Genomic DNA, 15,211 nt, shown 5'->3' with positions numbered 1-15,211 from the left:
CTGTACTTCCACGTCAGCTGAGTGAAGTCTGCAGCCATTTCACTACACACACACACACACACACACACACACACCGGCACAAACGCTGGCTGGTAAAACAGACACACGTCACATTCTTCCTACAACGAAAGAAAATACACATATTTGTACATATGTGCAACTGCAATTGTTCTTCTTCTTCTTCTTCTTATTATTATTATTATTATTATTATTTATTGACCGTCCACATCGTTAAAGGGGGTGATAAAAATAGTAAAAATTGTCAATGTGAACACTTCTTACCTTCCACTTCTTCATACAATTTTCGATCATAAAATGGTCTGATTTTTTAAAAATATTTTCTGATTTCCTGTTAAGAAACATTTCCATATTTTGTTCTTTATTTGTTACCAATAATCGTGACTAATCACATGAAGAACAAGCTGAAAAAGTCATGTCAAACATTTGGGTTCTTGCGCGGTAGCGCAGTAGCAACAACTGGTATAACTGGAACAAGTGAATCCAGATTAGTTTCAGCTGCTGTCTGTAAAACTGTCTTTGCCCTTAAGTCACACCAAAAAAATGAAACAGCTCCAACTTTTAGATAGATTTCTCAAAAAAGTCAGAAGGTCAAAAGTAAAGATAAAATTAAGTTAAAGTTTTTTATGGGTTTTTGTGAACACTGGATATAATTTTTCCAGATTAGTAGATCTTATGTTGTTCTTGTCCTGACTACTAACTGGATACTTTTTGTTTTTTAATAGAAGTTCTCCAGCAATGGTGTCTCTCACAATGCTTTCTCCACTTTATCTGGTGTTTCTGTTCATGATCTCAGGTAAATCTCACATTTACAATCTCACACATTTTCATACTTGTAAATAATATATACACTGTGCTTTACTTGAAATGACATTGTGTGAGATGTAACAGAGTTGTGTTTTTGAAACAGACAACTTAATTTAATCTTAAGTTAATTTTTAATTCTTTTAATCTTCTTCTGTTCAAACCTGAACTTCAGACCACATGTTGTACTTAGAATCAGTGGGACTGGATTTATAAATAAACAAATGTAAATGTGGACTAAATAATAGATTCTGTTAATTTTTTTATTTTAATTTATGAGCTCTGAATTCCAAACGCATTTGTATGTCCAAATCCTGCACACAGTTTTTTTTTTTTTTTTTTTTTTTTCTGGTGGTAAAGAATTATGTTTATTTTTCCAAACCAGAGTTCCAGAGGAGAGAAGTGAAGCTGTAAGCCTAACTCAGTGTTTTATGAGGCTCGGGATAATGACCTCTAATAACCTCTTTCATGTGTCTTGTTTCAGAAGCTCTTGGGAATAGATGGAGTTTAACATATAGCCAGAAAAATCTCTGTGACTTAAAAGGATCTACAGTGTTTATGAACGGCTCGTACACACACCCAACAGGTCTTACAGTGACAGAGACAGTTTGGATATTAAACCCAGTTCAGGGTAAAGAGGAGATTGATCTGCGTAATGAACCAGGTTACTCAGACAGAGTGGAGTATTTAGGAGATGAACAGAAACACTTCTCCCTCAGACTGAGTGACGTGAGGAAAACAGACGAACATGAATACTGCTTTAAGATCAGAACAAATGTAGAAAAAGAAAGATGGGTGGGTTTTCCTGGAGTTAGACTCACTGTTACAGGTAAATAAAATCTTATTTCCTACATACATCACTTCATAATCTCATAATCTCTCTTTTACGGAGCCCCTAAAGGGACATTAAGGAGGGGAAATACGGATATACGCGTAACTCATCCCATAACCTCATACTTCAGTACACCTATCCTGAATGGCAACTACGCTAATTCTCTCCATCTTTTTTGTATTTTTCTACCCATCTGCCCTCTGCACCTACTGACTCCCTGTGCTGAACTGGACTTCATGTTAATCTACACAACTTCTGTTATATTGAACTTACATTTACATTTACATTTAGGCATTTGGCTGACGCTCTTATCCAGAGCGACTTACAAAAAGTGCTTTAATGTTTACAACATTGGATACATACTTACACTGGGTTAACTAGGTTAATAACTAAGTACCATTAGTCCAACACATCTGAGTTTTTATTTATTTAATTTTTTTTTGGGGGGGACAAGAGTGAGTAAGGTTAGCGATGTGTGGGGAAAATGACAGATGATTGTCCACGGTTACCCCAAGATTGCGGGCAGTGGTTGAGGGAGTGATTTGGTTGTTGTCCATGGATATCACAAGGTCTTGACCTGGAGATGAGTCACAAGGGATATACAACAGTTCGGTTTTACTGAGATTGAGCTTCAGCTGATGAGCAGCCATCCAAAATGAGATGTCTGCCAGACATGCTGAGATCCGGGTGGAAACCTGAGTGTCAGAGGGAGGAAAGGAGAGAACAAGTTGGGTGTCGTCTGCATAACAGTGGTATGAGAATCCATGCGATAATATGACCTTACCAAGAGACCGGGTATAGAGGAAGAACAGAAGAGGACCAAGTACTGAGCCCTGCGGGACACCAGTAGAGAGTCTACGTGGGGCAGATGTAGATCCCCTCCATGTTACCTCATATGACCTATCTTTTAGGTAAGAAGCAAACCATTGCCACGCTGTTCCACAAATTCCAAGGCTTGTAAGAATAGATAATAGAATCTTGTGGTTCACAGTGTCAAATGCAGCTGACAGGTCCAGGAGGATGAGGACAGATGAAAGTTTAGCAGATCTAGCAGCATGGAGCTTCTCAGTGACTGACAGAAGGGCAGTCTCTGTGGAATGTGCCACTTTAAATCCAGATTGGTTTGGGTCATTAAGGTTGTTCTGTGAGAGATAAAGAGACATTTGATTATAAACCGTTCTTTCAAGAATTTTGGAAATAAAAGAGAGCAGTGATACCGGGCGAACTTTCACCTGCACAACACACATGATGTTATTTCTATCTGTTATCACCCAGATGAGGATGGGTTCCCTGTTGAGTGTGGTTCCTCTCAAGGTTTCTTCCTATTACCATCTCAGGGAGTTTTTCCTTGCCACTGTCGCCGTCGTCCTTGGCTTGCTTATCAGGGACAATCATATAATTTTGATTCATACACATTTACATTTCATACAAACTTAATTCTTTTGATTGTGTAAAGCTGGTTTGTGATAATGTAAATCGTTAAAAGCGCTATACAAATAAAATTGAAAAATTGAATTGAAGGTGCTGAGGGAAAAGAATGATTATGCGTTTACATATGAGATGGTTGTTTACATTGGGAAATAAGAAAACTATTGGGCCACTTTATTGGCCTTCCTGATGTAATGTGTCTCTCTGTGTTTAAGATCTTCAGGTGATCGCTCCTGCAGAAGTGACAGAGGGACAATCAGCCGTTCTGACCTGTAAAACCACCTGCAGTCTGACTGATCCAACATTCATCTGGTACAAAAACAGCCGTGATTTAACCACAAACACCATCAAGTGCAATAAAGTCCACCTGCAGTCGGTCAGCAGTGAGGATGCAGGCAGTTATAGCTGTGCTGTAAGCGGATATGAACATCTCCCCTCTCCTGATCACACACTCAGAGTCAGATGTGAGATTTATTTACCTTCTATTTTATATTGTAAAAATAAGAAGCTGTCACGAGCCAGCTCGATCCACCAAGCACCTTACTCTCGTAACTCCACGCTTAAGTTTCCTGCATGCCCGGCTTTCAATCACGACACACCAGTATCTGAAGAACCAACCCTAGGCCTTAAAAGCATGCTGAGTGCACCAGTCCGTGCTGCAGTGTCTCCTTTGTGCACCTTATAGCTTTCCTTAATATTGTTCCTTGAATTGTTACCTGTTACCATCACGGCTTCCCTTCAGACTCCTCTTTCATCTTCTCCCCTGGTTACCTTGCCTATTCGCGGACTGATCTTCGTGTATGACCCTGCCTGTGTTAGGCATCTGGTTTCGTACTACCTGACAAATGACGATAAGTGCTTCTGCCAACTCGGAGAGATTCTCACAATGTGTATCATGCTCCTACTCCTCACTGAAGCGAACTGAAGCTCTCTGCCCTCCTAGAAACCAACGTAACAGTTTAGTTTGCGCGCTCCTTACTAAAATTGAGAGACTTCCGGGTTTACGGAGGATTCCCGAACGTCTTCGCCCTGCCCCTCATCACATCACAGGGTATTCCCCCACGCATTCTGTCTGCGCACTGACTCTCTCCCTCACACACCACTTCTCCAGAATCTGTTTACTTAACCCTTTCGGCTCAAATAAAATTACTTTGGGTAAACCAGTGTCTATTATTGGATTCGTTCCTTCCCTGCCACCTCCCGTGACATTCAAAGAAATTTACCTTATATGTATACACACTACCGTTCAAAAGTTTGGGGTCACTTTCTTTTTACATTGTAAAGGGCATGCTGACGGCGTCCAAAAAATGCATTAATCTCCTTTGAACAGTTAATGGTGAGATGTTTCTGCTACTTCTGCTCTGTAAAGACTTTATAACGCCTTTAATCTGAGGGGCTGTTAATTGGTCATTTTTCAGGCTGATAACTCTAAATGAACTTCTCGTCTGTGGCAGAGGTAGGTTTTGGTCTTGACCTCCTGGGATGGCCTTCATGAGAGCCAGTTTCATTATGGTGCTTGACGGATTTTGCAAATGCACTTGACAATACTGTTCTTGCAAGAACTATTACAGAAAGGCTGACCTCTGTGTCTTAAAATAACAACTAACTGTTGTTTTTGTTGTTGTTACATAATTACCTAATTCCATATGTGTTATTTTATAGTTTTTAAATCTTCAGTATTGTTGTAGAATGTAGAAAATAAATCACTAAACAAAAACAAAGAAATTTGCAAGTGTTCTAAAACTTTTGAACGGTAGTGTATATACGCACACACACACACACACACACACACAGAGGTTGTTAATGAACACTAGTTATCATTTTATATCTTCAGTAATCTTGTACATTATGTGTTTGTGAATTTTATAACAGTTTAACAATTTTTTTTCATTCATTAACTTAGATTCACCAAAGAATATCTCAGTGTCCATCAGTCCCTCTGGTGAGATAGTGGAGGGCAGTTCAGTGACTCTGACCTGCAGCAGTGATGCTAACCCACCTGTGGAGATCTACACCTGGTTTAAGGGGGTGACATCAATAGGAAATGAAGAGACCTACACCATCTCCAAAATCAGCTCTGAGGACAGTGGAGAGTACAAGTGCAAGTGCAGTAATGAAGTCGGACATCAGAACTCCAGCAGTGTGACTCTAAATGTTCTCTGTAAGTTTAAGCTGAAGATCTTCTCACAGCCAATAACAGATAAAATTGTTATAGAATTACTTGAGAGTCTTGTTTTCCCACACATTTAACATCTTTTAATAATTGGTTATAATATTTATTGATTTATTGATTGATTGATGTTTCTTCTTTTTTGTTTTAGATCCTCCAAAGAATGTCTCAGTGTACATCAGTCCCTCTGGTGTGATAATTAAGGACAGTTCAGTGACGCTGACCTGCAGCAGTGATGCTAACCTACCTGTGGAGAACTACACCTGGTTTAAGGTGAATGAATCCTCAGCTGTAGGATCTGGACAGAGTTACAGAGCTCTACAGAGTGGACAGTACTACTGCGAGGCTCAGAATAAACACGGCTCTGAGAGATCAGCTGCAGTGTCTGTCACTTTAAATGGTGAGAGTGATGATGTACATCTATCAATCAGAATCACACTGATAAACATTTAACACTGATTCATTATTACATCTTCATCCACACAGAGTCTTGGAGGGTAGGTGTGTACGCAGGTGTTGGAGTCTTTGTGTTTGTGTGTGTTTGTCTCATCGTCACCTTCTGCTTTATAAGGTAAGAAAATATAAAATTAGATTAAGGTTATAATCATATTAATAATTAATGTACTCAACCCTATACAGTACTTAACACACCATGTCTTCATGAAGTTGGCTTTGTGGATCTCACATGGGACATTGAACAGGTTTTGAAAACTGTATTGCTACAGAATACAGAGTCATTTTATAGAATTGTGTTCTACTGAGTTTGTGGTTCGAGTTTGGGGAAGAACCACACGAGAGTGTGATTATCAGGAGCGCACATACTTATAGCCATATTGTATAGGTTTAGTGCTCATGTGGCCCTAAAAGGTTATGTCAAGTAGTCAAGTCAAGTAGGCTTTTATTGTCACTTTAACCATATACAGTTCAGTACACAGTGAAATGAAACAACGGTTCTCCAGGACCAGGTGCTACATACATGCAACAACATAAAGTAACTTTACCAGAACCAGCTAGCTAACTAAGCAATTTAATTAGCTGTCTAGCTCAGGTATGACAGATCTACATTTTTAAGTTATCCTAAAACTATCAATCTCTATACACAAAGAGACAACAATAGACAGCATACAACAGAGTGCACGTTCAAACAAAGGCTACAACGAGAGTAAAATATTGCCTCCTATTATTTTATTTTAAATTGGAAACTACTGTGACATTGACTGGTAATACTCTACTCTGATGTTCTTGTTACAATCAGCTACTAGCAGAGGCACCCTAATTGGTAGACTAGGCTGAGAAATGCGCGTGAAAGCTAGTAGAGTGTAAGGGTTCAGCACGTGATGAGTGAGTTCAGGTGTACACGTGATAGAGAGTGCTCCTGGTTTAAAAGTGTTTTCATATAATTATTTTACACAAATAAACATGTTGCCCCAAGGATGAGCACCGAACACTTACTACAACAGGATTAATAGATTTATTATAATTTATTTAATACTGAAATGTAATTTTCTCTTCCAGGAAAAAGAAAAGAACTGGTACAACACAAGATCAACAGGTAAATAATGTAGAGATTAGTGTTAGGATGTGTATTTGTTCTGTCATTTAAACACTTAGTTATGTTTCTGTTATAGCACAATAATTAACAACAAGGTGATGAGTTACTGTTTCTGCCCCAATGGTTATTAATTTCCTGTAACAACACGTGCCTAAGTGGTTTTATTTCTATGGGCAGTGATTAGAACAGTCATTCGATTGCATTTTTTTGCTTCTTCTAATCTAAATTTATTGTAAATAGAAAAAAAAGAGTCATTATCATTTGGAAAATTAATTAACTTGCAGTTTAGAATTTATCCACATAGGGTCAAGGTCACATCAAGGTCAGATGTTTTTAATGTAAAAAATGTTACTAAAACGTAAATATTTTTAAAGCATCCATCATGAAACATAATCATACAGTATAACTGTAATTGGGTGAAACAAAACAAAACCAGATCAACCCACCACTTCCAAGTCCTAACTCCTACCTTTTTCTCGTCGTGCCGAGCTATCCTTCACTACACACCTGTACCTGGTTAAGTAATTATCTCTTGGCGTCATGAACACACAAAACATGAGTCAGTGCCGCGTAAACATTAAATTACCAAAGTCAGAGGGAAAAACAGAGTATGGAAAAACATCAATGGCGACAGCAGTGAGACAATGACGTTAAAGAGAGACATCTATATTTAATCCAAAACAGAGTAGACTTTGTGAGGAGAAGAGGGAACAAAACAGAACAAGCCAGTGATAATTAGCAGGATGTGAATAGGTCACAGTAAATGTAACAGCACACTCCATATTATAGGGAAACGACCAAATGTTCTATGTGTGAGCAGTGTCATGAGAAAGAGACAATAAGTCATGTACAATAGTAATTAAATGAAGAAAATATAAACAAGAAAGAGAAGAGATGATGGCTCTACCGAGGAAATTTTTCTAAAAAGTATTCCAGAGGACAGAGAAAGGAAGAAAGTATTTGATGGGTTTCCTAAGGGCTGGATCAAAGGATATACAGTGGATCTTCGGTTCACGAACACCTCTAAGTAAAAACAGATTAGTTAACGACCAAAAAAATTGCAGAAAAATTTGTTTCTGTTCACGAACTTCTTCTTGGAACATGACCGAGAAACCACCATCCCAAGCTGCCACCAACAGCTGAACGAAGGCACGAGTGTCTCCAGTCAACCAGTCATCAGTTTTGCTCAGTCTGTGGTTGAAGATCACGCACGTGATAAAAGAGGAGTGACGCCCAAGCCTCTGCTGAGGAAGTATCGTATGAACAAATCTGTGGTGAACAGAGTGCTACACCTGATGAACGGTGTCTTATTTGTGCAGTGCTGGAAAAAAACACAAATATCTCTGGATAGAATTTAATGAAACCGGCTGCCATGTACAAACAAGAAACAGAGAAGAGAAAGAAAATCCATGAAGGATAATTACACAGTGTTCTTATGGTAGGGGACCCTCCTTCCAAACACTAACCTGATATATATTGTGATATAAATGAATTAAACAAAAGTTAAATATAGTTTATATTGACGGATGAATGGATTAATGCTATTTGCATGTGTTCCTGTGGAAAAGGCTGATTCGATGTACAGTATGACCAAATTGGATTTTGACCAAAACTTAGGAACAAATTATGTTTATAAACTGAGATTCCACTGTATTATTAAAATAATAAGAAAAGAGAGATCCGTGACACTAATCTAAATAAGGGTGATATTAAACATTGGAATTAAAAGGATGTTGGGTGTGTGTTCATGGAATAACAGAAGAGTGTCTTTGCTACTGGACTTGCTCCCGGTGGTGTCATCACCAGTTATGTGTTTTTTCATACTTCCTAATTTACAAAAAATATATAATTTTCGTATTTTTGGTTGCCTTGTGACTGATGTGCAATTTTGGGAAAAGAACAAAGAACGTCTTAAAGAAACAAAATTATATAAAATAATACCTTAAAAAGTTGGATTGTCATGTTATACACTGTGTTCCAAATTATTATGCAAATTGGATGTAAGTGTCATAAACATTAAATGTTTAGTTTTTAAATTAAACTCATGGATGGTGTTGTGTCTCGGGGCTCTTTGGATCACTGAAATGAATCTCAGACACGTGTGATAATTAGTTTGCCAGATAAACCCAATCAAAGGAAAAGTACTGAAGAAGGTTGTTCCACATTATTAAGCAGGCCACAGGTTTCAAGCAATATGGGAAAGAAAAAGGATCTCTATGCTGCCGAAAAGCGTCAAATAGTGCAATGCCTTGGACAAGGTATGAAAACATTAGATATTTCAAGAAAACTTAAGCGTGATCATCGTACTGTGAAGACATTTGTGGCTGATTCAGTGTACTGCCAGACAAATTCATCGGATTAAGAGAGCAGCTGCCAAAATGCCATTACAAAGCATCAAACAGGTATTTGATGCTACTGGTGCCTCTGGAGTCCCACGAAAATCAAGGTGTAGGATCCTTCAGAGGCTTGCAGTTGTGCATAAACCTACTATTCAGCCACCCCTAACCAATTCTCACAAGCAGAAACAGTTGCAGTGGGCCCAGGCATACATGAAGACTTTTAAACAGTCTTGGTTACTGATGAGTGTCGTGCAACCCTGAATGGTCCAGATGGATGGAGTAGTGGATGGTTGGTGGCTGGCCACCATGTCCCAACAAGGCTGCAACATCAGCAAGGAGGTGCCAGAGTCATGTTTTGGGCCGGAATCATGGGGAGAGAGCTGGTAGGCCCCTGTAGGGTCCCTGAAGGTGTGAAAATGACCTCTGCTAAGTATATTGCCTGACCACTTTCTTCCATGGTAATAAAAGAAGAACCGTGCCTTCTGTAACAAAATTGTCATGCACACTTGGTCCGCGACCGGCACTAGGACCCGGAAGTTAATCGGTCGCGAACTAGAGTGGAAGACGGCCTTCATCACCCTCACCGGACATTATGAGAGGCTGGTCATCCAATTTGGATTATATAACGCACCCTCGGCCTTCCATGCTAGGCCGATGGGTGTTCATCTACTTAGACGATATTCTCATATACTCCCGCAACATCACAGAACATATCCAACACGTTCGGGCTGTTCTCAAGAGATTGCTCGCTCACCAACTGTACTGTAAGTACATCTCATCCCTTCCAACTCACGCCTGCTGCCATCTCTGCATTCAAGGAACTCTGTCACCGCTTCACCACCGCCCCTATTCTTCTCCATCCAGATGCCAACCAACCGTTCGTTGTGGAGGTGGACGCGTCGGATGTGGGCGCTGGCGCTGTTCTCTCCCAACGAGGTCCAGACCAAAAGCTACACCCATGTGGCTTCTTCTTCAAGAAATATGACCCCACTCAGCAGCGATACGGGGTAGGGGACCACGAGCTGTTGGGCATAAAGTGGGCCTTGGAGGAATGGCGTCACTGGCTCCAGGGCGCCAGTGAGCCATTCGTCGTCTGGATGGATCACCAGAACCTCATCACCATCCGGAACCTCAAACAACTCAATCCACGACAGGCACAGTGGGCAATATTCTTTGAACAGTTCAACTTTCATCTGTCATACCGCCCGGGGTCCAAAAACACCAAGGCTGACGCCCTATCCCGACAACAGGGGGAAGACGTCACCCGGGCGGACCCCAACTTCACGCATCATTGCACCCCTCCAATGGGATTTAAAAACGAGGGTTTGCCAGGCTCAGGCTGCGGAGGCCGGGCCGGCAGTTGCGCCGCCTAGACGAGTCTATGTGCCCCAACCTTTAAGAGCTGAGGTCCTCCAGTGGGGCCACTCATCGCCCGTCGCCGGACACCCCGGAAACCGAAGAACTTTGCTGTTCGTGAAACGAGCGTTCTGGTGGCTCTCCATAAAGAAGGACATCGAGGAGTTCATTTAGGCGTGCCCGGTGTGAGCCAGGGCTAAAGATACAAACCGACTCACTCCCGGAGAGCTCCAACATCTTCCCATTCCTAGGTGGCCCTGGACGCACAATCGCCTTGGACTTCATCACGGGCCTGACGGTTTCCGAAGGGAAGAATACCATCCTCACGATCGTCGACCGGTTCTCCAAAGCAGCTCACCTGGTGGCCCTCACCGGACTCCCATCAGCTAAGGACACCGCCGAGCTGATATTGGAACACGTAGTCCGCCTGCATGGGTTCCCCAAAGACATCGTCTCGGACAGAGGGTCCCAGTTCACCGCCCAGTTCTGGAAGGCCTTCTGCCGTCTGATCAATTCCACCACTAGTCTGTCCTCCGGTTACCACCCCCAGACTAATGGTCAGACGGAACGGACCAACCAACAGCTGGAGCGCTACCTGAGATGTTTCGTTTCCGATCACCAGCACTTCTGGGCCCGCTACCTCACATGGGCAGAACTGTCCTTCAAATTTCCACGTCTCCTCGGCTACCAACTTAAGCCCATTTGGGGTATGCTCGGCCCAACAGTTGGTCCATAGGTGTCGACGGCTATGGAGGCAAGCCAACTGTACCATCCAATGTACCAACGCCAGCTACATCACCCAACACCGCCGTCGACACCCTCCGGGATGGTTGTATAAAGTAGGTGACAAGGTATGGCTCTCAACAAAAATCTCCATCTCCACACAGAATCCCGGAAACTGTCACCAAGATTCATCGGCCCATACCGCGTCAATCTACAGATCAACCCTGTCACCTACCGCACCAGCTGCCTGCGGCGCTCTGGATCCACCCAGTATTCCACATTTCTCAACTAAAGCCCTTCATCACCTCACCTATGGTTCCACCCACCCCCCCTGCTCCTCCCCCTCGAATCATTGACGGCGGTCCCGCCTACACTGTGCGACGGATCCTTGACTCGCGAGGAGCGATCTTGGGTCCCAGTGCGGTTCATGCTCGACCCCGAGCTCATCCGGGACAACCGTCACATGGTATCCTCCACCTCAGGACCGTCTGGAGCCGGTCCTGGACAGGGGGGTATTGTCATGCACACTCGGTCCGCGACCGGCACTAAGACCCGAAAGTTAAGCGGTCGCGAACCAGGAAGTATAAAAGGAGTAAACAAACCATACCACCTCGCTCAGTCATTGAGTCTTGCCGATGCCACGTCGGAATCGTTCGTCTAATCATTAGTACTCACTTTCTTGGCTTTGCTTTCTGATCGAGTGTGTATTCATAGGACGCGGGTTAGATTGTGTATTTCCCTTGCTCCCCATATGTGAGAGTCCTTAGATCAAATAGCGTGATTATCCTGCCTATTCGTGCTCTTCCGCGTTTGGGTTTACCATTCACGCAACAAAGGGCTAACTGCTAAAGCTACGTCTTCTGGTCACCTAAGGTTATTTTTACAAAAATCATCTTCATGCACGACAATGCACCTCTGTGTCATTGGCTGCTATGGGCATGAAAGATTATGGTTTGGCCACCATCCTCCCCTGACCTCAAACCCAAAACTTTTGGAGCATCCTCAAGCAAAAGATCTATGAGGGTGGGAGGCGGTTTGCATCAAAACAGCAGCTTTGGGAGGCTATTCTGACATCCTGCAAAGAAATTCAAGCTGAAACTGTCCAAAAACACACAAGTTCAATGGATGCAAGGATTGTGAAGGTGATATTAAAGAAAGGGTCCTATGTCAAGATGCAACATGCCCTGCTAGGATGTTTTTGATTAAAATAGCTTTTAATTTCAGTAAATATGACCCCCTAAAGCTGCAAATTCAACAAAAGCCCATTTTCAGTTCTTTACAGCCTATAAAATGTTTTAACTCTGTTGTGCATAATAATTTGGAACAAATTATTGTAATGCATTTTCAGTTTTTTATTTTTGAAATAAATATTGTTAACAATAGGACGTTTGTTCAATAAAATTCAAATTATACACTTATGGTTGATAACTAGAAAATTATACTGACGGTCATTTGCATTGACTAATTATGAAAATCAGAGAAAGATATAATTCGCATAATAATTTGGAACGTAGTGTAGAGAAACTGAAAAATAGTAACACCTCTGAACCCAAGATGCTCCCATTCCATAAAGCACTGACAGAAATACTGTAAAAAACAAATGTCACCTAATTATCTCCAAATCGTCATATAAATGTACTACATATATTTTAAAAATCTGTTTATGTGATGCATGTAAAAAAAATGATTTATTTTATTATAGAAATGTCCATCAGGTGTGTGCTTTATTTATAATAAACTCTTACAGTACAGTAAAGATTTTCAGCAGAACCTCCTCATGTTCTCCACCCCTTCTCTCTGCAGAATGCTGGGCCGAGTGCTAAAGACGACACGTACACAGCTCTCGACCTCACAGGCCAAACATCTGATGATGTGTATCACACACTTACAGTGAGTGTTTACATAAAAATATACATTTTTTGTAATATATTTTATGATTATGATCTGAATGAAAGTTTGCTCTTTTGTTCTGTTCAAGCTTATTAACATATCCACACTGCCAGCATTAAATACACCACAAGTGATTAGCATTGCATATTTTCTAATATTAAAATAGTAACAGTCCCGGTTATCACCATTCTTCAGGATTGACACAAGTACAGCTTGTTTCCGGCAGATGGAACACATTCCGAGCACCAGATTAGTGTGAGGAGGGAATGCAACTGACACAGAATTTAAGCTTTTAGCATTTCAGCGGACTCCTGGTCTAATCCTGGCATTTGGCCGTTCTTCAGTGGTCTGATAGCGTTTGTCACTTCCTCCGCCCTTGACTCACTATCAAAGCATGAATTCTCTGGCATGTTGATAGGTGGTGGCTCCGCAAATGGTGGATCATGGTTGTACAATTGTTGGAAAAACTCCTTCCATTGCTGTAGGCATTCAGTGGGTGAGGTGACGACTGTGACGTCAGCTTTGCATTTGTGGACTTGGTTCTACCACTGAGCCTTTTAAGCATTTCATATAGGGTGCGGTATTCATGCTTGGATGCTGCCTCTTTAGGATCAGAGATGACATTTTTCCAATAGGCTTCCCTGTCTGCCTTTGTTCTTTTTTTGAGAATCTGGTACTGCTCGACAGTGAGATGCTTGGCTCATTTCCATGGTCCACCAGATCCAAGCATTCATCGGAGATCATTGGCTGTCTAGTGACGGATGGATGGAACTTGGCACATTCGAGAATCTCAGGAGCATTAACATTGTTGTGCTTCAAGTGCTGCAAATCTGTTGGACTAGGTAATTTGAAAGTCTTCTTTGATGGCCAGGTTCCTCTGATATCTCCAGTTCCTCTTGGCAGTTGAAGTTCCTTTTGACTTCTTTTGCATCTTTGAGTGATGAGTGGAATCAAGAATTAATCATTACGTAGTCAAGGAGAGCATCGTTGCTAGGTGGGTTTGCGATGTTTGCGAGGATGTGAATGTCTTGTATCTGACCATGGCTAAATCTTCCCAGCGTTTTTCCCCATCTGAATCTATTTGCGTCAGTATTTGCATTGAAGTCTCTCGCTAGAATGAAAAAAATCAGAAATCAACTCAATCTGTGGGATTAAATACAACTTTAGGTAAAAGTCATACTGGGCTTCATCCAGGCTGTTCTCAGTGAGACTTTACAGTTCTGTCAATGGTCAAAGATGCCGGATATCGGCTGGAAGGCAAGGAGGCTTCTTGCCACCCGGCTTTCAACAACAAAACCGACGTTATTTATTTCTTACCCCTAATTAAAATAATGTCATTGATCATTCATTCTTTGGTGATTAAATAACCCTGGTTCCATATTCAATGAATCTTACATTTTGATGAATCTTGCAAAGATTTCCTGTTGTCTGACATGGTGTTCACTTTATATTTTCCAAGTGCCAATGCAAATTTCCCATTTCAGCTATATGAATGTGACTTTTCTTTGGCTAGTAGCCCACTGCACCCTGGATCCCCAATACTGATGCATTTTTGCCTGATTTTCCTGGTTTCCCAGTTCTGGTTACCATGGCACGGTGACCACCCTCCTCCTTTTTTAGCCATGCTTGGGACCATTCTTGGCAGAAATTTGCACTAATATATATAATTATATCATCATACTGATCTATGAGTGGCGTCAAGTGAAAGTGGAGCTTGTGATGAAAATTCTCTGGCCCGAAGACTTAAAACTCTAACATTCTGACATTTACAGATGACATCAAGAACAGTGATAAGACTCTTAAACACAGTAAAACATTTGAATGGTGGAAACTTTTAAATAAGTGTTTAATATGTCTGTGGATGATGATTTTTTTTTAAAGATTTGTTTCATTGTGTTTTGTTTTATTTTTTTGTACTTCAATACATTAAAAAAACTTATCTTCAATACTGTACATCTTATAGCATTCAATAAAACATATTAAGCATTCATAATGTATAATAAATGAGGTCAATTACTCTGTGTGTGTGTATAGTACATACACATCTAAATCTGCTCCATGATGCTGTTGTGTATCAGTGTGTACAATCCTGTAAAGTC

General features: G+C 41.1%; 1 protein-coding gene across 1 annotated transcript in view; it reads left to right on the top strand.

Annotated features, from left to right (window-relative positions):
* LOC128506993 (sialoadhesin-like) overlaps window positions 1-15,211 on the top strand; it is a 212,987-nt gene that overhangs the window by 148,568 nt on the left and 49,208 nt on the right. Inside the window, exons 13-14 of the mRNA XM_053477609.1 lie at window positions 4,986-5,243; window positions 5,404-5,652. Coding sequence (XP_053333584.1) covers window positions 4,986-5,243; window positions 5,404-5,652 — 507 coding nt within the window. The remainder of the gene's footprint in view (window positions 1-4,985; window positions 5,244-5,403; window positions 5,653-15,211) is intronic.

Source organism: Clarias gariepinus, chromosome 18, assembly GCF_024256425.1.
Source record: "Clarias gariepinus isolate MV-2021 ecotype Netherlands chromosome 18, CGAR_prim_01v2, whole genome shotgun sequence".
Taxonomy (NCBI): Eukaryota; Metazoa; Chordata; class Actinopteri; order Siluriformes; family Clariidae; genus Clarias; species Clarias gariepinus.
The sequence above is the reverse complement of the archived record's forward strand: the minus strand, read 5'-3'. Positions and strand labels throughout refer to the sequence as shown.